This window comes from Mus musculus, chromosome 7 (assembly GCF_000001635.26).
Source record: "Mus musculus strain C57BL/6J chromosome 7, GRCm38.p6 C57BL/6J".
NCBI classification, from domain to species: domain Eukaryota; kingdom Metazoa; phylum Chordata; class Mammalia; order Rodentia; family Muridae; genus Mus; species Mus musculus.
Window position 1 is genome coordinate 99,803,823 of NC_000073.6, and position 25,292 is coordinate 99,829,114.

A 25,292-nucleotide genomic window follows, 5' to 3' on the forward strand; every position below is an offset into this window, starting at 1 on the left:
AGCATCTGAACTGGTAAGGTATTAAGTTTAAACTGGTATTAAGTTTAAAACTGGAAAATTGAAATCCTTAAGGAGAAAGTCAGAAATTAAAGGGAAACTATTTAAACTATTAAAGGGAAAACTTTTCCACGTTAGAAAACAGAAGTCACGACAGCAGAAGGCTCTTGGATCCCGTAGTTTCGTCTTAGTTGTCATCATGGAGCTAGTTACAATATGTTTGCAGTCTTCTGTGCCCTCTCTAAGGAAGTTTAGAATAAAACAGACTTAGGAAAGGGGAGAACTGAGAGATGGGATGCTAAATTACAAGCAATAGAGATAGAGTAGGAAAAGGGCTCCCCAATAGGGAAAAGGGAATGGATGGCGGCTGGAGCTCAGAGCTCCCTGGTTGTGAGATGTTAGTCAGCTCTTTCTGCTAAGGGCGGGCCAACACAGTGCCAGAGCACCTAGATTCCAAGGCCCAACAGACAAGACTTCGATGCTACCACATGAGATAACACATCTGACCCCAAAACTTAGAGTTTCCTTGTTTCTTTGCTTGGCTTTTGTTTGAATGTTTTTGTTTTTCCCTACTAGTGGAAAATAGAGAGGATTTTTGTTTGTTTGTTTGTTTGTTTGTTTGGCATTACTAAAACACGGGAAATTTGTAAAGATCTTAAGTAGATTCAGAATGTCACTACAGTTCAAAAATTGTTGTTTTCTAAATTAAAGAGTTACAGTGATTTCAAATTGAGGTGAAATATTTGACCAGGCCAATGATGGCACATGCTTTTAATCCCAGCACACAGGAGACAGAGACGGGCAGGTCTCTGTAAACTCTAGACCAGTGAGGTCTACACAGTGAAGTCTGGGTGGGACCCCCTGCTGACAAGATTGGGGTTAGGGTTAGTCTAAAATCCAAAATGTCACATTTTTTCCTTAAAGGTACTGTGTAAATTCTTGTTTATGTAAATATATGTATGTTATATTTATCCACATCAGGTATGTTTATAATTTCAACGAGAAAGATTATGCTTTTTCTGTTGCCAAAAGCATTTTGCTCTAGGGGAGATATATTCTACTAGTCACTGTAAGGACCCAGAACTGGGGTGGAAGCAGAGTTGCTTTGCTTTTATACAACAGCTAAAGAAAAGCTATGCTCATGAGAGCAAACATGAGGTAAAATTCCATGCCACTCTGAGCAACCAGTCTGTCTCCTTGGAATATCGGACTTGACTCCCACAGGAGAACTAGTGGAACTCAGCCTAGCATGAAATGCATAACCCAGGCCAAGACCTCTGAGCAAGTACAATATGCTTGAGGGCATGCCTGGACATTAAGATGGAAAGGCGTTTAAATAAAATTGAACACAGGGAATAATGTTAAATTAAATGAAAAAAATATACAGATATATCTACATAAAAAGTAATCTCCAGAGAAAGGAAAGGGAGATTAAAAATTGACATAAATGTTTTCAAGGGTACATAGGTACTAAATAAACTCATGCCTTTGATCCCAGTACTTGGGAGACAAAGACAGAGACAGGTAGGTTCCTTTGTGAGTTCAAGGCCAGCCTGGTCTACAAAGCAAATCCAGGACAGCCCAACTACACAGAGAAACCCTGTCTCTATAAATAATAATAAACATATGCCATTGTAGAGGAGGATATTTGGACTCCACACAGTCTTGTTCTGATTTAGTAATATGAAAATGGTTATATTGCCAACGGTGATAGTGACATTGTACTTCCTCTTTGAGAGAGGTCAAAATGGAGTTGACTGATTGGATCAGTCTATATTGATAATGACTTCAAACTGTGAGACAAAAAAAAATATGTCATGTGGGGAGAGGGGCTCTTTATTTGTGTCAACAGAAAAGGAAAAGGGGCTTTGGATTCCATGCAAAATAGTAAGAATCAGATTTTATAGAGGGAAATCTCCCATAGATCTTGGCTGCAGCAAGAAAGGAAAAAATTACAAGGACCAAACAACCCGGTAATGTATAATGCAAAACCCTCTATTGAAACAACTCTGAAATTGGCTGGGACATATATGTCTCCAGCTAGAACTTCAGCTCACATGGCCAACATAAATTATTATTACACATCATCCTTTCGGATGACATGAATGGAGACTTTTATTACAGTTTGGTTATGTAATCATACTAAAAACACAGAGATGTTTTTCACATGCTCAAACAAAAAGAAGATAATTGTTAACAGACTTGTAAACCTTGCACATTCCTTACATATATTGATACAGAACTGGGTATTACTTGTAAAAGCTTGTATGTCACTTGGGGGGGGGGTGATTACAAATAATTATGATCTTGGACAGGGAGGAAGCAAAATAGGGCGCTTCAACCCAGGGAGTTACATCTTTCCTTTCCTCTTCTCTCTCCTTCTTATCTTTTATCTTTCTTAGATAAAGGGAAGGGTGTTGAGAAGTAAGGGGGAATATAGAATTATCATATAGAAATAATAGACTAAAAGGGTAGATTATTGAATCTACTCTTCAACTTCAGAGCTATTGATATTCTCAGATAGGTTATTTTTGTTACACTGGCACAACATGTTGCATATTTATATAGATTTCAGGTTTTCATAGGTATGAATCTTTGTATATTGATACAAAATTTAAAGTTAATTTTGTGACAATATAACACATGTATGTGTCAACTCTTATACAGATGTGCCTTGCAGCTCATTTGAATATTCCAGGTTTAGTTCCAGCCCTTTTACAGCTGCTATTGCAAACTATTAGCGAAACGTCTGTCTGCTTCTGCATACGCAGATATTTCTTTCCTTACAAGTCTCTGTTGGGGATGAAAACTAGATAATCATAGTCTTGCTGTAAGTTTAAGTTGTGAAGGATCTAAGAAAATGTTTTCGGGTCTAAGGAGATGTTTTAAGGATGGTAAATGAAGGCTGGAAGGTCCAGGGGATGCCTTATGAAAGTTGTAGGAAAATATAAACAGATGTTTTAGGTTGGTAATGCAAATTAGAATGGAAACGGAGTTAGAACTGAGCACATCAAGATAGGATAAATACTAGAGTTCTCTCTTCAAAGATTGCCAAGTAAAATGGACTGAACATTGTGAATGTATTCTTACTGAAGGACCCCCGAAGGGAGACCCCCACTCAAGCACTCAAGCCCCGGGACAGCCGCGGACCCAAGAAGACACTGAGACCGTACTCAAAATGTAGAAGGCAAGATTTAATAGAGCAACAGCAAGAAAGCAAGCACATGGAACATAAACCAGAGCTCTGGGGTCGAAACTCATGCACCTAGTATGGTGTAGAGGAGAATCGACGACCAGCCAGAATTTTTCACAGGCTTATATAGGAAAACTCAAGGGGGGAGAGCTGGGCAGGGAAAGTACAAGTTTACATCACTAAGGGGTTCTGCCAAGGGGCAAGGGGTTTTGCCAAGGGAATCTACGTAACTAAGGGGTCATGTCCTATCATTTGGCAATGTACCCAGTTCATTTTGAGGTTGTTCCAGGAGGCCCTTATCTCAAAAATGTTCTTGGAACAGTTTTTAGTTGGGAGGGTTCGAACTCTAGGGTGAGAAGTTCAGGAATGCATTCTGGGGTGAAGAGTTCAGTAGTGTTCCGGGAACAGTTTCTAGATGGGAAGGGGTCGAGCTCTGAGGTGAGGAAGAGTTCAGTAACTTTATTCTTCATTACCTGATAGTTCTTGTCATTTTTATTGCATATTGTTTTTTATGAGATAAAAAGCCTTTATTGGCCGGGTGGTGGTGGCGCACGCCTTTAATCCCAGCACTTGGGAGGCAGAGGCAGGCGGATTTCTGAGTTTGAGTCCAGACTGGTCTACAGAGTGAGTTCCAGGACAGCCAGGGCTACACAGAGAAACACTGTCTTGAAAAACAAACAAACAAAAAAGCCTTTATTGGACTAAAAAGGGGGTATGTTGGGGTACACTGTGTGAAATTGTATCTCTGTCTTTCCTCACCTTAGGTATACTCTGACTTTAACAAAAATCTGATGGTCAATTAGCTGGGCAGGAAGTGGAAGGTGGGACTTCCTGAGAGGGAGAAAGGAACTCTGGGAAGGAGGAGGACAGCCTTTTCACTAGGAGACATAGGAGGGGACAGATGTGACTATGGGCCTGGATGGGACTAAGTGGTTGGGTTAACTTATATGAGCTAGTTAAGAGTCTGCCCAGCTAGGCCTAAGCTTTGAAATATTAAAAGGTCTTTGTGTGATTATTTGGGAAACAGCTGGCTAAGGACTAACTACTGATGCTGTATTAATCTCCAGCACTAACTTATACAAAACATAATAATCAGTTAATTTACCTCTTAGTTCAGCCTGCTGTGATTTTATTACAGTGCCTTGGACTGAAAAGTTCATATGCAACAATAATTCCTGGGTCACTGTTCTGTTCTTGAGATGGGGAAGTTCAAGATTAAAGTGCCAGTAGCTTGGATATCTGGTGAAGGTTTCATGAGGCCTGGTGAGGCTTGTTTTCTGTATTCTCACACAGCTGAATTCTCTCTCAGTGTTGTTTCCTCTGTATGGCTCCTACATACAGCTCCAGAGACTGAGCCAGCAATGAAGAATGGCAGAGGCAGTGTTGCATAAAACAAGATTTCCGTCCACTCTGTGGCTCCTAGAGCTGCCTGGTGCCTGCAGGCTGCTTGGCTGGCACGGCACTGCCTCTCCTGCTACCCACGTCTATGTTTCTCCCTAAAGGGGTCCATGTCCTCAGTTCTTATTCTCTTTCCAGTTGACAATAACACCTATCTTTAGGATGACTGTGGGTCTTGGATGGCAGGTTCTGGAGCTGGAGAGTTGACTCTAAGGTTAAGAGCCCTGGCTGATCTTCAAGAAGACCCAGGTTCAATTCCAAGTACCCACATGGCATCTCACAACTGTCTCTAATCAGATACCCTCACACAGACTTCCACACACTACATATTGAATAAACTGGAGAGCCATCTCTCCATCCTCAACCTACAATCCAAGACCCAGAGTCACCCTAAAGATAGGTTTTGTTAACAACTGGAAAGAGAATCAGAAGTGAGATCATGGAATCCCTTAAGGGAGAAGCACAAAATAAAAGTAAATAAAATAAATAATTGTTTTGGGTTTTGTTTTGTTTTTTAAGTAGGCTCTTAGAGGTTGGAAAGCAACTCCACTAGCCTGCGATTCTGAGAGGAAGTGTCATGTGACACACACTGCCACAGACACCTGGGAGTGCCCTGTCAGGGGCCCTGCCTTGTCCCTTCATTACCTCATTGTCCACACTCCGCCATCAAATGTTGCCCATGCTGAGGACAGTGAAGACAGTGGTAGGATAACGGTGACTCCTGCCCTGCTCTCCACACTGCTAAGCTCTTCTGAGGACTCCCTGGTCAATCCGATCTACCCCCCCACCCCTCCCTCTCGCTGCCTTGAGGAGGTGGGTTAAGCATATGCTCAGGCTGTGGGGGGTTTGTGCCCCATTTTGTTATAACAGTGGCTTATAATTGGAGTAACCATGTTGAATAAACTATTTACAATGCTTGGAACATTCCAAGGATCAACTTTACTGATGGGTAAAGTTGGGTATTTATGTCTAAGGTAGCTTACAAAACTTTGCTATTAGTTAAATGTTTACTAAGTCCTGATAAAAATCTCAGATGAGGTAAACAAATGGGACCGCCAAGGCTTGTAGAGTTTTGAGTATTCCTCTCAAGACAACAGGTCCAACACGGACCAATGTAATAAAAATGCAAAAATAGAAGACATCAGATTTCTTGCTTTAAATGATTATGTAAACAATTATTATAAAACTACTGAAAAGGTAAACTAGTATTCTCTGGACGTTACTTTTGTCCTTGGGAACATCTCAGTATTATGAAAATTGCTAAGCTTACTCGAAGCCTTTCCTAAAGTGAATTTCAGAGAGCACACAGACTCGCTGAGAGAATTTAAGGAGTCCTACTGAATTAGTTGGTGAAGCCCAGCAGCAGCTAAACAGCTCACTGGCATGCATGCTTTAACATCAGCAGTGAACTTAAAGGCATCACCTTCTTACTGGAACACCGGGACTCTTCAGCCAGTTTGACAGTAATTCAGTCTTTTGAAAACACAGTAAGATATGCAGTGGCCAGACCTGGAGCTGCAGTCAGTGGTCACTGCATGGCCAGGCTCTTCACATACATGCTCATGGGTATCTCTTGCTCACAAACCAGCCACAGTAGTCCTGGCTCTGTTTCCCTCTCGCTGATTAAACAACCTTGTATGAAACTACAAAAGAGTATTAACGTTTTCTAAAGAGTTCTCTGAAAAGAATAAGTTGGCTCAAATTTACTTTTTGAAAAATGTTGACTATGAACTATTAATAGATATTAAGAAAATGACCATTTCAGTTTCCTTAGCAGTCAAGATCAAGAATTACTGGGTGGTGGTGGTGCCTGCCTTTAATCCTAGCATCCAGACAGAGCCAGGTGGATCTCTGTGGGTTCGAGGCCAGCTTGGCTTACAGAGCAAGTTCCAGGACAGCCAGGCCTACACAAAGAAACCCTGTTTCAAAAAAAAATCGTTAATCGAGCTGGGCGGTGGTGGCACACGCCTTTAATCCCAGCACTTGGGAGGCAGAGGCAGGCGGATTTCTGACTTCGAAGCCAGCCTGGTCAACAAAGTTTGTTCCAGGACAGCCAGAGCTATACAGAGAAAACCTGCCTCGGGGGGAAAAAAAAATCATTAATCAATGGAATGAAGACCTTTAAGCATATTTAATTTTTCTAAGTCAGCAATTCTCAACCATCCTAATGCTACAACCCCTTAATATAGTTCCTCACGTTGTGGTGACCCCCCAGCCATAAAATAATTTTGTTGCTACTACATAACTGTAATTTTGCTACTGTTATGAATTTTATTTTCTGATGGTCTTAGGTGACCTCTGTGAAAGCAGTCATAACCCACACGTTGAGAACTATTGCTCTAAGTGATGGCAGTGTTTATGAATACAGTGATGTGTCTGGCATCACAGAGTCAGGTAAGACACACTCAGAACATTATGAGCTCAGCATCTCCCTTGGAGTCATGGAGGAGTAGCAGTCATGGAGAATCCAACCAGGGACAAAAGGGAAATACTGGTAAAATGAGAACCCCACATGTCACAGCTTGGCTTTAGGCTTGGGACATCTTACACTGTAAGACCAGGCCCAACCTAGGTGGATGGAGATCAGCTCTGAGCTCTGGTTCTCTTTGGGAGGTAGCTGAGGATAGAGAGCAAAGAGCATCGGTGTGGTGATGGGGTGTGGTGGTGTGATGGGGTGGGGTTGGGGATGGAAGGGTGGGGTGTCGGGGTGGGGGACAAGAATTGGTCTTGTGAGAGATTGTGTGCTTTCTATAATAACATTTACCAATTTTGACTTTAAGTTACTCTTGAGGCTAAAAGTTGCAGGTCTCTTGGCAAGTTGACACCTGTCACTTAAAAGAGGTCCTTGTTCTTTTCTCCACAGGCTGAGCACCTAAAGCTGAGGGTTTAACTCCTTGTCAGCTAGGGAAAGTCACTTTTTGGAAGAAAAAGAAAGGAGACACTTTAAAAAGGGGTTCTAATCCTTATTTCCAAGAGAAAAGAAAAATGGAGGGAAAACTATTGAAACTATCTAACTCACTCCAAGCTGTTCACGCTTAGTTCTTTATTTTCTATGTGCTCGCGTAGTGTCTAATTCAAACATTCACAAGTTTAAACATAAATTCAAAAAGAAGATGGCAACAGATGTTTATGTGAATTTCCATTAAGAGTAGTTATCTAACTAGACATTTCTCTTCTGTCACTAGCTCCGCAGGTTCACTGAAAGTTAAAAACCATAATTCTTGTGTAAAAGTTAACAATGAAGTTTCATATAGATAAGCCCAGTCAATATTTTATGTTCTGTCCTAGCACCTACAATAAATCTTTCATTCCCTTTTATGACCTCTAGTTAATTGTTTTACAGCTCTAAGAAATGTGTTCTAAGTTGTAAATGCCTGCTTTCTATCTCAGAAGTAATTATGACATGTGAAGACTGGCAGAGTTCTCACTGTAGTTTTCATATCAGCGAGGGCTTTAATAGCAGTCCTATTATAAAGGAGTTAATAATTACTAGTATAATTTTAGGAATACTTATAGGATCATCATTAAGGTGTGGTGGTGCACACCTTTAATCCCAGCACTCGGGAGGCAGAGGCAGGCGGATTTCTGAGATCGAGGCCAGCCTGGTTTACAAAGTGAGTTCCAGGACAGCTAGGGCTACAGAAAAACAAAAAAACAAACAAACAAACAAAAAATAAGAAATCATCTATTTGTCTATATAGCATCACTACAAGACAGTACACACACAGAGAAAAGGCATATTAATACTAGAAATCTTTCCTATAATGTTGTCCTTTGGCCTTGCTTGGAAGGGCTCATGGTTCACCTGTCACGGTGAAACCATCTCAGGAAGATCACCTGCTAGCTCTGAGCCTCCCCTAGATGGCTCCTGGGATTAGATAAAAGCCCAGCTCCAGGAAGCATCATGACTAACCTGGAATCAGGCTAGGACACACAGCTCTCATTTTAGCTGACTGTTCAGCAGTGTTAGAATGTCCCCCTGGAAATGGGTGGATGCAGCTAAGGACCTCTGACTCTGATTCATCTCTAACAGAGGTAATGACATCAAAAGCAATAAGCACCGTTATCAACCATCATCAAGGGCAGCTGGCATGGGTTTCTCATTTTCTCCCTAGTAACTGTTTTCTGGATGAGGAAGGGAAGGTGGAACACAGCATCAAGGCTGGAGAAAGCATCTGACCTTACAGTTCTGCTTTCTCAAGTCTTCTAAGACAGAGAATTTGTACAGCTCCAGGCATTATTGGAAGGATAAGGGCATTTTTCTTATTAAAAATACAGCAATGCGGGGCTTGAGAGATGGCTCAGTAGTTAAGAGCACTGACTGCTCTTCTGAAGGTCCTGAGTTCAAATCCCAGCAACCACATGGTGGCTCACAACCATCTCTAATGAGATCTGACGCCCTCTTCTGGTGTGTCTGAAGACAGCTGCAGTGTACTTACATATAGTAAATAAATAAATTTAAAAAAATACAACAACACAGATCTTTCTTCTGGCCAAGGCACCTACACATCACCTAATACTCAGGTGAGCAGTGAACCATTGGAAAAGACAAGCCTGTGGCTTCCACTCAAGATCAGAATCCAGGCTTTGTCGAACGCGAAGCGAGCACATGGCCTCTCCTTTTAATGGGAAGAGAAGAGATTCAAACTCCCAGTTCAAGAGCCTCGTTATGTAAGATATGGCACAATTTTCACCATGCTCATTGAAGGGAAAAGTGAAAAAATTCAAGGAGCAGATTATTAGTTTTTAGAGTTTTCTCTAGACATCAGAGACCTCTGTTACCCTGGCTGTAGCTGCCATTCCTTTCTGTGGGAAGCTGGGCCTCACTCATCCGTCTTGATTTGGCTTTAGTCGCTACTAGGGCTGGTACAGTCTTCACAGCTCAGGACCTCATGGTCTGAAAACAGACAGAAGTCAATCCGCTCATACTCATTCTTCTCCCCACACTCAAACAAACACGCCACCAAGTCCTGTTCTTCCACAACAGCCAGATCAGAGTAGCCACTGGGCCCACGGTTCAAGATCCACGGGCGGGACCAGCAGTTCACCTCCAAGGGGTTCCGGTTGTAGTAGATGCCTAGGTTAATCCTCTTCCTCTTGCTAGTTGGATGTGAGTACAAGAGCCATGTTGCTGATGGTGTTTCAGCTCCTTTCTCCACCTCCAGAGGACTGTCCAGCAGAGGGCACTTCTGAGTAGCGGGAGCACCTTTGCCAATTGAGTCTTGATAGGTATTTGGCATCTTCAAAGGCCGGAAGCTCACTACACTACCTTGGCAGCCGGTTCGAGGCTCATGGAGTTGTGGGTTCAGGGTTGGCTTCTGAAAGCAGCCACCACTATCAGTACTAAAAGCCTCTGCTCGAAATCGGCTTGGTGTTCGGGCACTGCAGTAGAGCACAGGGTTACCAGCCGTCCCAGCCACTTCGGCCACTTGGCACTCCCCTGTCACCTGGGGCTCAATGAACTTGCCATGGTGCCATGTGACTCCAAAGTCATCACTGTAGATCATCAGGGAATGGGGCTTGACTGAACACGCAAAGCAGAGAAACCAACGTGAGACATAGTAGGCATAGGCGGGGATGATCAGCCTTCCCGAGTGTAGCTGGATGCCATGACCTGGGCCCACAGCAAATGTGGCCCAGCGCTTCACCTCTGAGCCAATGACCTCCTCGGTCAAGTCTTTCACTTCACCCCAAGAGCAGCCGGCATCTTCACTGCAAAGGAAGCAGAGACGGGCGGCATTTTTGCCCCACACAATCTGGCACCTCTCAGTAACATGGCCCCGCACACAGATGAAAAACAGGTACACACGGCCAGTATTTTTCTCCCACACAGGGCAGGGGTTCATGGTGCGATGCCCAGGTAATGTGGCCTCCATCAGTAGCCGTTGGGGGCCCCACTAGTCAAGGGAAAGAGAAGGAGACGGTGGAAGTGAGTTACTAATATGAAGACAAGAGGTTCATTAAAAGCATCAGTTCTTTTTTCAAACAATATAGGACATTGAAATGGACAGAATCTTGAAGGCCCAAATAATCACTAACTTTGCAGCTATTGCAAGGTGGCTTTAAATTTGAAAAATGAAAATACTAGACACTGTAAAAGCTGTGCTCTCTCAAGAATGTTCTCTGCTTCATCTGGACTTCCAAATCATCCTCCAATACACAGCTTCAGTGCCACCTCTGCTCGGAAGCCAGCCTGGAAACTCACTCTTCTAACAGCTTAGACCAGCTATGTGACACTATCTATGTTTTTGGTAACTGTCTCCCCTTTTAGACTATGAGATTTCTGAACAATACCCAGATTATGTACATTTGTATCTCCAATACCTGGCATGTGAGAGCAGTCAATAGAAGTTTACAAAAGCCAACAAGAAAGGCGGCGGCCAGTGAGATGGCTCAGAGCAAAGATGCTTGCCACCAAGCCTGGTGACCTGATTCCGATCTCTGGGACCCAGTGGTAGAAAGAGAGAACCAAGGACTTTCAAGTTGTCCTTTGATCACCAGACATGCATGGTGGCACATGTACGCAGAGAGACAGACAGACAGACACAGAGACAGAGCAGGGAGGGGAGGAAGAGAATAAATTGTAATACAAAAGCAGACGATGAAACCTAAACAAAATGGATCAAAGCTGGAAGCTCAGGACGGAAGGGTTTTTCTCTTCCTGCACTATGGTGGGAAAGCAAGGCATAAAGACTCAAGCAGAGTCTGACAGCCCTGCCCCAAGCCTGCCCTTATCACAATCGTGAGACACTGGGCAAACGTGATTGGCATTCCTCATTGGCCAAATGGAGAGCATGAGAGGAGCTACGAAGGCAGTAAAGGAGACACTGCCTGGCCACACACCACAGGCGAGGCTCGAGCTTCTCACGCAGCATTTGGTAAATTTCTAGAATGCCAATAGAAAAGGGCAAAGAGCAAAATCAGACATGTCACAGAAGGAGGGGGAAAAAGGTGTTCAACCTTACACATAAAATATTAATAGGAATTAAACTAATAGAATTTTCAATTAACATTTTTTTTACATTATACAGTTTGGTAATTGTTGGTAAAAAAAAATGTGGATAAATATGCCCCTTTATGTATGGGTTGGAGTATAAGAGTTGAGCTCTTCTGTGCAGATACATTTATCCTTTCACAGGATGCTCAATTCTGGAAAATTATCCCAAGATCTATGTGTTCATTAAATAAAAGTCTGGAGATGTAGAATGGGGTAGAGCACACGCCTAGCCATGTAGATCCCAGGGGTGGATCCTAGCACCACACACTGAGAGAAAAAGCACAAGGCGATTCACTAGCAAGATAAATAAACCTCTTTTCTTCATAAACATTTTAAAAGTGGTATTTCATGATCGCTTCGCTTGTAATTGTAAGTATCCCAACACATGAGGTTGTGTTTAATGGGGGAAAATGACCCTTTGTTCATATATAGTTATTGCGTCCCGCTCGACCGGCAAGAAAGACGCAACAAACCAGAATCTTCCGCGACAAGAGCTTTATTGCTTGCTTCTCAGGAAGATTCCGAACCGGGAAAATGGCGCTGCTTTTATAACCCGCAGGGTGACGTTTCAGCACCTGATATGGCGTGACAGCTCCCGATTCGTTGCTTGCCCATCACCCCACTATTACACCCCGAGAATGGGAGTGACTAGGAGTGAATTCACTCTCGCACCTGCGTACAAGGCTTGTTTACTAGTTAGGCACAGCGGAGGCCCGCGCCATCTTATAATGGCGATTGCTCGCAGCACACATGGCTCTCCTCAGAGATTACCGGCGGCACACATGCGATTGCTCGCAGCACGTACCGGCTTTCCACATATAGTGATGTGGGATGGGTTCTATCCAGTGTTAATCTACACTACCCAGCAACCCTGCTCCAGGTGCCAAGCCTGCCTATGCCTCCCAGGGAATTCTACTCTAGGAGCCAAGCCCAAGCAGGAGAAGCCTGGTACTCTCAGGAGAACCCTGCCAGTCCAGACAGGTCTTCAAGTTGCAGTTTTCAAGAGACCAGATGTCAAATCAAGCCTGTCACTAAAAGAAGAGAGCTTTTCAGCCCAGAGAAAAGAAGTCATGAGATACAGCAAGGAGTGACTCTCTGCAAAAGGGACCTTATGTTATGCATAGAAGGCAGGGACAAGATCAATGCATAGTTAGAAGTAGAGACAATCTCGTTTAAAACATGCCATTTTCTGTCAATGGTTAACATCTTAATATGAAGTATTATGAAAACAGATGAAAGAAAGATGAAATTTCAAGACCTGTAAGTCATATAAAGTACTCAGAAATTGTGAGCCTAGAGGCTGCCTGGGGCTGAGAAAAGAGAAAAACAAACCTGGGTATGCCCCGTAGTTAAAACATTCCTGGGAACATCTTGACCATAAGATAAAGGGGACTGTGAAGACATAGCAGGGCTATCTGAACTGAGTCAACAACTCACAGAACTCTGACACCCTGCACGTACATGTAATCTTTCAGTTAATGTTTGAATAAGCCAATAGTGTGTTGCTATGCTGAATTCCACACCCCTAAGCCCCTTACCCCATAAAAACCCCCTAGCTTTCGAGCCTCGTGGTTGGCATCCGTTATCTCCTGTGTGGGATACATGTCGGTCTGGAGCTCTGTAATCAAACGTCCTCATGTAATTACAACAAGATGGGTCCTCGTGTTTCTTTGGGTGCTCTCACACTCCCGAGACTAGAGTGGGGGTCCCCGAAAGGGAGTCTTACATTTTGGGGGCTCGTCCTGGATTTGGGAGCGCCCAGAAACCTGAAAATACCCCTTGGAGGTACGTTTGTTTTTGTGAGTCTTGTATGTTGTCTGTTATCTAAGTGTCTAAGTGTGGCACTGCTGAATTTGTGTCTTGGTTTTTCAGTTCTGAGATTCTGGGTTTGAGTCCCACCTGTGTTACCAGTTCTGGTATTCTGTATTCTGGCAGCTGCCACTGTGGGCCATAAGAACCCTAGTGGCTGTGGGAGGACGACGGTCTATGGTCCCACAGGCTGCACCCCTGGAAGACTTTCCAAGGGAGACTCTGGAGAGAGTACCAGGGTATGGAACAGTCAGGAGGACCTGGCTGTTGCCTGGCAGAGTGAAGGAAAGAGAGTGTTCTCTCTGCCAGAGCGGGAGTGGACGTGGAATCCCACCCCATCAGGAAGGGAGTCGATGTGGAATCCGACCTTGTCAGGAAATAGCGTTTGGCTGGTTGTACAAGTCCAGGAATGGACAAGTATGCTTAGAGATACTGGTGTCTTCTTTTTCTCTGTTGCTATCTTGTTTTTGTTTGTGGTTTTTGTCATGAGACACAGACACTGTACGTTGGAGGTAAAGTGGGATCCCTCCCTGTCTGTATGTCTGTGTGTCTGTGTGTCTTGTTCACTTGTGTGTCCTCCATTGGACCGCCTTCTGATTCTGTTTTGTTTTTGGTTTGTCTGGTTTCAGGTCTGGTTGTGGTCCCAAGGAGTTGACTGATTATCTTGGTTTGGTTTTAGGCCGGTCTCAGGTTCTGGGGCCTTCCCGTGGAGAGAGGTCCATTAGGGTTGGTCATAGTGACAGTAAGCTTCTCTGGAAATCGCGTGTAAGATGCCCTGTATTGGTCTTGCTTGTGTTTGTCATTTCTGTGGTACTGTGATTCTATAGTGGTTGCCTGAAAACGGTTTCTGTGTGTGTCTCTTTGTGTTCGGACTTGGACTAACGACTGACGACTGTTTTTAAGTTATGCCTTCTGGAATAAGCCTAAGAATCCTGTCAGATCCCTATGCTGACCACTTCCTTTCAGGTCCCCAGCTGCCCTGCCTCCCACTCCAACTCCAGGGAGCAGCCAGCGGGTCACAGTGGTCCTGCCCATGGACCTGGAGCCTAGGGAGAAATGAGCTCGGAAAACCGGAGCAAGAGAGGGGTGGTCCCTGAAAAGTCAGTGGCCCTGGATGTCTAAAGAGAAAAAGAGGAGGTGGCTGCTAAAGAGAAAAAGAGGAGGCGGCTGTGGGAGTAGCTGGCCAAGAGCGCTGCAGGTTTCCCTGATTGCTTCTCATTCCCCTGTCCCTTGCATCCCGTCTCTTGTTAACAGAAAAACTGCTTTCACTTTAAGATAAAGTGCCGGTTGCAGCCAGCTGTGAGAGCTGCACTCCCTTCTCTGCTCTGAAGTTCCCTCTTCTCATAAGGCCCTGCCCTGAGCTGCTTAGAGTGAGTCTGTTTCAAGTTCCAGTGAGGGAGGCAACCGCCCACTTGGGGCTTCTGTCCAAGGTAAGGAGCACCTGCGAATCTAACTGCCAGGCTCTGATGGGGGTCTTGTCTCTGTGGGACTAGAAAGTGCCCCAACAATCTGACCAAGGTAACAGGAAGTTACAAAAGTAAAGGACTGGGTAAGTCGATAAGAAAGTGCAGAGAAAGAGAAACAAAAGAAAGATAGAGCAAAGATTCAGCAGACTCAGAAGAGATAGGTTAACAGTGAGGAGAGGTAGAAATAGAGATGAAGGAGATTAGAGAGGTCTGAGATGAGAGAGATACTCTAAATGAGAAATATTTAGAGGAAGAACCAGTAAATAAGAGTCAGACAAGAAGAAGAGTTAAGGAAACATGAGGCTGACAAAGACAGAGACCAGAGTCAGAATCAGAGATGTGCTGTGAGACAAAAAGATATATATATGTAGAGAGAGAGAGAAGATTATTATGAGATCTCCATTACAGTTAGGAAACAGGAGTAAAGAGAGGTAAATGACAAAGACTAAAACCTAGCAAAGTGGCACATGCTAGCACTTAGAAATGATCTGTAAGAAATAAGAAGCCAGAAAATTAAAAAAAAAGATAAGAGAAATGAAATGCTGGTCACAAAAGTCAGGAAAATTAGAAAACAAAAGAAAGCTTTTGGCTAAAGATCAATGTGTTTACTGTTAAGAAAAAGAGCACTGGGTGAGAGACTGCCCTAACAAAAAGAAAAGGAGCCCCCCTCATGACCAAACCCTTCACCTGTTCGTGACTAAAAGTAAAAAGATAGCAAAAGGGGTGCTAACACAGAAGCTGAGTCTTTAGAAGAGACCGGTGGCCTACCTGTTGAAGCAGCTAGAAAAGAGACTGTGTTTCATATTCCTCCACCAACCAGTGCAAAGCAAGTTAAAAAAGTTCCTGGGCACTGCGGGCTTTTGCAAATTGTGGATTCCAGGTTTTGCTAAATTAAAAAGATAAACAACCCTTCGTATATAAAAAATAAAAAACAATCTTGGATGGCCTTGGATGCTATTAAGACTGCCCTAATGTCGTCCCAGCTTTGGGACTCCTAGATGTGACTGAAAACAACGTTTTTGCCAAAGAGGTTCTTACTCAGAGATTGAGACCCTGGAAAAGACCTGTGGTATACTTGTAAGAAATTAGACCTGGTGACTGTAAGATGGCCTGCTTGTCTGCATATTGTGGCTTCTGGTCAAGGATGCAGATAAATTGACTCTGAGACAAAACTTGGCACATGCCCTAAAAAGTGTGGTTCAGCCCCCCTGACTGATGGACACATTATCAGAGCTTTTTGTTGACTGAACGAGTGACCTTCACTCCCCCTGCTTACCTGCCGAGACTTCACCTACTCATCACTGTGCTGACATTCTGGCAGAATAAACTCATACTCGAAATGATCTGAAGGATCAGATCAGCCTTGGCCTGAGAGTTTGAGCTGGTACAGGGATGGCAGTAGCCTCGAGGTTGAAGGTAAGCGGAAGGCGGGGACAACAGTGCAGTGGTGGACAGAAAGCAAGTGATCTAGGCCAGCAGCCTCCCTAAAGGGACTTCAGCCCAGAAAGCTAAACTTGTGGCTTTGATACAAGCTCTATAAATGGTAAAAGAAAAGTCTACACTGACAGCAGGTATGCTTTTGCCACTGTACAGAGCAATATACAGACAAAGAGAGCTGTTGACATCTGCAGAGAAAGACCTAAGATGCTGTGGCTAAAAGAAATCAGATGACAAATCTAACCGTCAAACAGGCATCCTAAAGAGCAATGATCCTGACAGTCTGAAGACTATCAAGTTATAGACAAATTAAGACTGGTAAAAGAAACCCTGTATGAAATAGTAGAAACTGAAGAAAGAAAACTAGTCCTCTCATGAGAAGACAGACCTGACATCTACTGAAAAATAGACTTTACTGAGAAAAATATGTGTATGAATACCTTCTGGTTTTTGTGAACGTTCTCAAGATAGATAAAAGCTTTTCCTTGTAAATCTGAGACTGCTCAGATAGTCATCAAGAAGACTATTAAAAACATTTTTCCAAGGTTCCGAGTGCCAAAAGCAATAGTGTCAGATAATGGCCCTGCCTTTGTTGCCCAGGTAAGTCAGGGTGTGGCCAAGTATTTAGAGGTCAAATGAAAATTGTATTATGTGTACAGACCTCAGAACTCAGGACAGATAGAAATAATGAATAAAACTCTAAACAGACCTTGACAAAATTAATCCTAGAGACTGACACAGACTTACTTGGTGCTCCTTCCCCTTGCCCTGTTTAGAACTGAGAATACTCCCTCTTGATTCAGTTTTACTCTTTTTGAGATCCTTTATGGGGCTCCTATGCCCATCACTGTCTTAAATGATGTGTTTAAACCTATGTTGTTATAATAATGATCTGTATGCTAAGTTAAAAGGCTTGCAGGTGGTGCAGAAAAAAGTCTGGTCACAACTGGCTACAGTGAACGAGCCGGGTACCCCAAAGACATCTCACCAGTTCCAGCCAGAGATCTGATCTACGTACACCTGCGTCATGCTGAGACCCTCAAGCCTCACTAGATGGGTCCCTGCCTAGTTCTGTTTACTAATCCGTCTTATTCTGTTTTTGTTCCCATGTTAAAGATAGAGTAAATGCAGTATTCTCCACATAGAGATATAGACTTCTGAAATTCTAAGATTAGAATTACTTAGTAGAAGAAGAGGGGAATGAAAGAAAGATGAAATTTCAAGACCTGTAAGTCATATAAAGTACTCAGAAATTGCTGGTTGTTTGTGAGCCTAGAGGCTGCCTGGGGCTGAGAAAAGAGAAAAACAAACCTGGGTATGCCTCGTAGTTAAAACATTCCTGGGAACATCTTGACCATAAGATAAAGGGGACTGTGAAGACATAGCAGGGCTATCTGAACTGAGTCAACAACTCACAGAACTCTGACACCCTGCTCGTACATGTAATTTTTCTGTTAATGTTTGAATAAGCCAATAGTGTGTCGCTATGCTGAATTCCACACCCCTAAGCCCCTTACCCCATAAAACCCCCTAGCTTTCGAGCCTCGTGGCTGGCATCCGTTATCTCCTGTGTGGGATACATGTCGGTCTGGAGCTCCATAATTAAACGTCCTCATGTAATTACAACAAGATGGGTCCTCGTGTTTCTTTGGGTGCTCTCACACTCCCAAGACTAGAGTGGGGGTCCCCGAAAGGGGGTCTTACACAGACCACTGTGAAAGATGTCTAGTGTTGAGTTCTTACGAGGCAGTTCACATTATCAACTACATGCTGTAAGTGATAAAGCAGAGAACACTCAAGGACCCAAGTTCAGAAATCCAACAGGGTACACTGACTGGCCCGGCTAGTTTTAAGTCAACTTGATACAAGCTCCAGCTTGTATCTGAAAGGAGGGGATCTCAACTGATAAAATGCTTCCACAAGATCCAGCTGTAAGGCATTTTCTTAATTACTGATTGAGAGGTGACAGCCCAGCCCATGAGAAAGCAGGCTGGGTGAGCCAGTCAGCACCACCCCTCCATGGCCTCTGCATTGGCTCCTGCTTACAGGTTCCCACCCTGTTTGAGTTCCTACCCTGACTTTTCTCAGTGCTGGACTGTTACCTGGAAATATAGGATGAAATAAACCCGATTCTCCCCCAGGTTGCTTTGGTCATGGTGTTTCATCATAGCAAGAGTCAGCAATCCTAACAAGGACACTGACTCAAGCTATGCCCCTAACCACTAAGCTAGAAGCTGCTCATGAAATCAGATTTCTATATCGAGAAATGTTTTTCCTAATTTCAAAAGTCGGTGCAGTGACGAGAAAACACGGGAACCATGGGACTGCTGGACAATGAGGTTCTGCAACACATTCTGCAAGAGCAACCAGGAAAACAAAACAAGCAATGCCCTTGTTTAGCAGCTCACTGGCCGCACCAGCAAGAGAAGCGACACAGGTGGTGTCTGTCCTAGAGAAAATGAAACAGCTAGGCCTCAGGCTCTGACAGGCCACAGGGCGGGGCCTCTGTGGGGTCTGATCTGCCAAGCTACTGATATACAGTAAAGAACTGGCAAGTCCCCAAACTACAAAATCCTCAGAAGGAATTGGGAACCACTGCCATTTAAAGCAAGGACAGAGGCTCAGCAGAGTCCCATCGTCACTGTGTCAGTGTGACATGGCAAAGCACCCACTTTGGATATGATGCTCAGACTGTAAGAGGTAGAAAAGCAGGCAGATTCAGGGATGGAGTACTCGGCAAAGCTGAGGAAACGGTGCTTCCTTCCTTGGGTGGTTTTACCAGGGCATAGGAACAAAAGGCAGGCCACGCCAGGTCTGAATGAACCAGAGGTCTTGGGCCTGAGTCTGAAGTATGTTTCTCTGCTGGATTATGGATACATGACTTAGAATAAGTGACAAGGCCTTCGAGCCTCATTCCCCCACATGCCAGACACGACTGACATCAAAGCCTAGGATACAGAAAGGCTGTGGAGATGCTATGTATCCCAGTAAAAGCCTTCCCTTTCTTAGCTACCCACACCAAGTTTTACTGGCAAAGGTGGGGAGAAAAGAAGAGACCCGGAAGTGCATTCAGCTCTGAGAGAAGATGAGGCCTGTAGCAGTGAATTAGTTAAACCGCTCTGGTTCCCAGTGAGCTAAACTAAGGCAGAGCATTAGAACCAGTTCCCATCAGAACCCCATGCCCGTATCTGGGATGAGTCACCTGTACAGAGCGCCCCTTCATCAGCCCTCGTCTGAGCACCAGGCAGGCAGCATCCTCATCTCTGACTGAGGTCCGCTTCTCTGCAAAGGCCAGGAAGGTGTGGGTGGGAGGAAGGTACAGCAGGGCTGGGATCCGGTAGGTCACCCCACTCTGTTCTTCCTGCTGGAACAGGGTGCTGCTGAGGGAGTAGGGTGGGACTTCCTCCATGGCTTCTGTAAGGACAGGAAACAGTTCAGTGTGGGTCTGCATACAGGTTCCTGCTCATTTCATTGCCGAGGGCACACAGCGGGTACTTGAATGTCTACTTCTTCAGATAAAGAGAACATCATAGCATCAACTGCCCAAAGCAGATATCATGCACCCTCATGCAACAACTCTGTTCTCTAGATACGTCCATTGGGTTCCCAGGTTACTCAAATTAATTTGAGTAACATTCGAGATTAACAAAGCACCAGGAAAGCTTTCTCCCCATCCTGAAGCCTCAGAAAAAAGACAGCCTGCTTTCTCATCTGTGCCAGTAAGAGGGCTTTGTCCTCTAGTCACTGTGTGAGGGGTGCACACAACAGAGGGTGGAGATTCTCAAGGGACGCATCTTGGTGCTGTGATCTCAGTTCTGGGTGGTCTAATGCATGTAGACCTGTAGCTTTGGCTGGGGTGACAAGTGTGTTAAAAGCCACACTCTTGCATGTGACCCGCTGTGTGTAGCTCAAGGGATTGCTACTCTGGCTCTGGGTTTGCTCTTACTCTCAGCCCCTTGGAGATTATTTTTTTTTTCCGCAAATTCAGCTACATGGGTCTTTGTGAAAGTCTAGCTGCCATTTGCTAGGCTAGCAGGTCTGTGACACTAATAGTAGAAGCCTCCAGAAACTGAAATAGCCCAAAAGCCCCACTCCCCAGAGGCCACAAAAGGGACTCAGGCCAAACAGAAAAAAATAAACTTTAAGATTTAAGCTTCTTTCAAATTATCTGTTATCCAATGCCCATATTCAAACAATTTATACAAGAAAGGAAGGAAGGAAGGAAGGAAGGAAGGGAGGAAGGGAGGAAGGAAGGAAGGGAGAGAGAGAGGGAGAGAGAAAGAAAAGAAAGGAAAAGAAAATAAAGAAAAGGAAGAAAGGAAGGAAGGAAGAAAGAGAGAAAGAAAGAAAGAAAGAAAGAAAGAAAGAAAGAAAGAAAGAAAGAAAGAAAGAAAGAAAGAAAGGGAGGAGGGAGAAAGGGAAGAAGGGAAGAAAGAATGAAGAAAGGAAGGAAGGAAGGAAGGAAGGAAGGAAGGAAGGAAGGAAGGAAGGAAGGAATCCATAAGAGCTAGGCCAATAAATCCTCCCTCAGTATTTATTCAATAAACATTTCTGGGCCTACATATATTAGGCCCTTACACTGGTGTTGAGGAGACACCTGTTCTCAAGGTTAGAACGAATGAGGGGGGAGATACACACAAAGATAGATATGAAGCAGTGAGCATTGTCTTAGAGATAAACAACAAGCGCAAATAGCAAAGACACAGCTGTGCAGCTCAAAGCCCCAGCAAAAGACCTTCTGAGAGGGTAACACTGGGCCAAGCTAGCTACCTACTCTGCCTGGGACATTCTTTTTCAGATAGTCACACAATTCCCTACCTCACTTCCCTAAGTTCTGGTCAAACCTCATCTACTACCTCCCCTCCCGAAGCTGTGCGCAGATATCATCCAGTCGCTGGGCTGTTATCTGACAACGGCTTGCCGCCTCTGTGCCTTGTTCCCTGCTTGTTTCCCCACAGGACTTCTCACTCTCGGAGGTCTCCCATAGCGTACATACTCAATGCATGCTACAAAATAAAAGATCCACGGTATCAGGTCCCAACACCCCAAGATGGCAGTCTGTGCTCATCCCAGGCTGGACTCTAACCCAGTGAACACTCAGTGCTCCTCAGAAACCTTGTAAAGTGTGTTTCTGTTTGCCAGGAAAAGCCATTACGCTCTTATCTTCTCCTACAGGCCCGTAATCTCTGGAGAGGGCCTCTAGTTTCTACTAAACCAAACAGGCTTCCAGCAGATCAGAGGCCCCACAATAGTTCCCAGGCTATTCCAGCTAACCTGCCCTCCTTCCGTCAGGCGGGACTCTCCCACCATATCTGCTATCTTTCCTGCTCCCGTAGTTCTGGCTATCACCGGTCTGCTCCTCTCTCTCTCTGCCTTTTCTCTGCTAACCCAGGGGACCCTCAGCATTCCTCAGTCACCTTCTAGAGTGGGCTTCCATCTGTCAGTAAAGGCCACTACTTTATCTTCTCCTACAGCCCCCCCAAATCTCTGAAGAGGTTGCCACCTGTGTGGCTTCCTCACTGCACCCCTCAATTACACATGGGAATTATCTCCTCACCTAGAACCAGGCGTGGTCCGTGATAGGCTCTGGCTCGGATTTGCTGGCTGAGTGAGTGCAGGGATAGATGAACTGGAATATAGAGAGTGAAGATCTCTCTATATGGGTCAGCCAAGCGATGGGGCAAGAAGCAGCGAGCTTGCGGGTTTGGGTAACAGACAACAGTGAGCTGTGGGCGCTTTCAGTCGGCTAGTGTGACTGTGGTGAGGGGCGTGAAAGACCTGTGAGCAAAGACGGGACTAAGTTGACCAGCAGAGCTAGATCCCGACAAACCCGTCACCTTATTGTGGTATCCATCCTACAGACAGGGAGCCACCGTAGAGTTTCTGACAGGAAAATCGGTCAGTTTAGACCAGTCTCTCAGGCAGCTTTCTGGGTAATGAGATACGGGGGAATGTTGCACTGCGTCGGTCTGCAGCCTGAGTCAAGCAAGAGAAACTGGAACGTACGAATGACTCAATGGATCATTACATTGAGACAATGGTGGTTCACTACTGTGAGAAGAGTGAGAGAAGTGGCCTCTGAGTCAAGAAAAGCTGCCCTTCCTTCCAGGCTGGGACTTGTACCACTTAATCAAACGACTGGGTGGACTGTCTTGTCGGCATGTTAGAGCATGCCTGTGCGCCACAGTCCAGCTCTCTCCTTCCATGCACCACTGGGCTGGCTCTATTCTAAGGATGCCTGTCTCTGAGTCCCACTTCGGGCAGTGCATAATGAAAGGCATAGCTTAGAGTACTTAACAGCTTTTACTGCTTGCAGATCCTCATCTATAAAATGAATTCAGTTCTACATAAAAAGAACAAATAAGCCTGAAGTAGCTGTTACAAAGCCTATTGCACAAGACATGGCAGTCACTATATCACTATTTTTCAGTTATAAATTGAAATAATAAATAAATCATTAATTTTCCCCCCTAAACAATGTCTTACTTTGTATCCCAGACTGACCTTGACTTGTTATCCTAGAACCTTAGGCTCCTGAGTGTTAGTTAGTTTGTGCCACCATGCCAAACAGGGCACATTATTTCTGACTCCTGAAACTGATGTAGAACAGTAGTCATGTACTATATACAATGTAATACTAGACTGAATATGTGTGTGTGTGTGTGTGTGTGTGTGTGTGTGTGTGTGGTGGTCCCACAGATTCTAATTGTGTTAAAGTTCCCATCACCCACAGACATCTTAGACACCAGTATCACAGCCCAGACATATAACACGTTTGTGATGTCAGTCATATACAAATATCTATGTACAGCTCATACAACTTGAAATGACAAAAAGCTACTTTACTGGCTTGCAATCATTCATTAGACTACACTTTGTTATTATCTTGGAATACAAACTTACAAACATTTACAGTGAAACAGCATATTACCTTAGCTGGCAGCAGCCTCACACAATCCATGCTTTCAGAATCTCTTGACACCATTTTTTCTTGTGTTTGACTTCATTTCATGTTTCACTCATCATGGCTCCAGCCGCAATAGGCATATATATGGAATATATATATATATATATATATATATATATATATATATATATATATTCTCCATACAGCCTAGCTGAGCCATACGATGTGCATACACACTGATGAAGTTCTCACAATGAAACCACATCATTGTTGTGTTCTCAGTACCAAGCCCCATCATTAAGCACTGCATTATTCTATCAATTACAACCTCCTCTTAGCACCTGGGCTGGTCTTGAACTTGTGATTCTCATGCCCCAGCCTCCTGAGTGCTTGGATTAACAGGAGCCAGGCCCCATGACTGGCTCTCATTTGTTAAAGGTTAGTAATGTGTACTTATCAGGACCATTCAAAAATGCTTTATAAACGTTAAGGCACTATACAAATTGATGTCTTTAATTATTGTGAATGCTGACCTTTTTACAATTCAGTTTTGGTTCTGCCATCACCTCAACAATTAAATTGTCATTAATTTTCACTATGATTATTCTAATAATAATGATGACAGTGGTAACACAGTGGCCTGGTCACACCTAAAGGATTCACCCAAACTATGTGCTCAGAACTAGGGGCTGAGAAGAATCTAGTACAGGTCTGCTTTGGAGTTGTTTGCTTTAGCAGATAATTCTGATTATTAATTACTGTTCCATACTCTCTCACCTTCCAACCAAGTCCTCTCTATTCTCTTTCTTGGGGAGAGTACAGTTTAGCACGACTTCTGAAGTCAGCCTTGTTTGAAGAGGAAAACTTAGGGGAGACCACTCAGTTGCAAATCTAGTATCAAAAACATTCCACCTTGGAACCTTTTTGGTCGCCCACAACTCCTCTATAGTAAGAAGACTTCACAGTCTCGGTTTGTTCCCACAGTTCTAAACTACAGCTGAAGTTTGGCTTTAGATGGAAGAAAGCAAAAGTAGAATGGTCCTAGCTGATTCTGGCTGACTCAGTCTTCCTTCCTGATGCAGGTCCCCACAGTCCCCGGCCGAATTCCGGGTGACTCTCACCCCAGCTCACCGGCTCCGGAGGCTCTCTGGGCTCTCCCGTGGAGTCTCGGAAGAAGGCCTGAAGCTGAGCTGGGGCGATGGAGACTGGATAACAGCGACAGAAACCACAGACGCTGAAACGAACCCAGTGACCGCTGCGCAAGAACTGGCAGTAATGAGACAAATATCCCAGGAGCAGAAGGAATGCGCTGGGGAGCAGGCGCCAGAGGACTGAGAGCAGCGTCTGGGTGTCAACCTCCCCGGCCAGGCCACGCCCCTTCACCGCGCAGTGCCCGCCCTGCTTGCTTCTCCACGCCCTTAACGATTGGTCTGTGGAAGGTATCACCGCCTAAAACTTCCCTAGACAGTCTAATTGTCGAACAAAGGTTCCGAGGCTCAGAGGGGACTCCTAAAAAGATAAAAGGTGGAAGGGGGTGTTTTCACACAAAGCACTGGACATTCTCCTTGCAAAAGGTTCCAAAATGTATATATTTATCAGGGCCTGGTGGTGCGGGGCTGTGGACTTTGCTAGTGTGGTAGAGACTGTTAAATTTCATCTGTCTGGACTACAAAATGAGTTTAAGGCCACCCTGAACAATTGCCCTTCTCGCAAGATTTTTAAAAAAAAGTATAAACAGAGCCGAGAAACCAGTTAGGTGGCAGAGCACTCGCCTAGCAGGTGCAACGTCCTAGGTTCACTCTCCTGTACCTTCGATAACTTATTGTATATTGTCTACACACATTTACATACATGTATCTGTCACCAAGTACTGAATCCATTCTCTTGTTTCACAATCACACGCAAGGACCATCCCATTCTTCCCCACCTACCAAAATCAAAAGAGGAAAAGGCCCCTCTTGACACACTGCAGCATCTAAGAGATCAGCCAGGGGTGGGGACAAAGAAAGCTAAAAATGACTGTTAAAAAAAAACAACAACAACACAAACAAACAAACAAACAAAAAAACAAACCGAAACAAACAAACA

At 44.4% G+C, this 25,292-nt stretch overlaps 1 protein-coding gene across 2 annotated transcripts; it reads right to left on the reverse strand.

Annotated features, from left to right (window-relative positions):
- Positions 1-7,611: 7,611 nt before the first annotated feature.
- Neu3 (neuraminidase 3) lies at positions 7,612-24,635 on the reverse strand. Of its 2 annotated transcripts, none has more exons than XM_030242761.1 (3): positions 24,326-24,635; positions 19,500-19,711; positions 7,612-10,485 (listed from the first exon to the last, which is right to left on the reverse strand). In XM_030242761.1, the coding sequence occupies exons 2-3, from the start codon at positions 19,704-19,706 to the stop codon at positions 9,436-9,438; spliced, it is 1,257 nt and encodes a 418-aa protein (XP_030098621.1). In that variant the 5' UTR covers positions 19,707-19,711; positions 24,326-24,635; the 3' UTR covers positions 7,612-9,435. The 2 variants fall into 2 exon arrangements, with proteins under 2 accessions (XP_030098621.1, NP_057929.1); NM_016720.2 differs by having other exon boundaries at positions 7,617-10,485; positions 24,336-24,595.
- Between the last annotated feature and the right edge of the window lie 657 nt (positions 24,636-25,292).

Bases quoted from the DNA above. Each gene is read 5' to 3' on its own strand.
- Neu3 (XM_030242761.1), bottom strand. From the start codon at position 19,706: ATGGAGGAAGTCCCACCCTACTCCCTCAGCAGCACCCTGTTCCAGCAG. The intron at 10,486-19,499 runs GTGACTCATCCC...TCCCTTGACTAG, and splicing joins TGAAGGGGCGCTCTGTACAG to TGGGGCCCCCAACGGCTACT.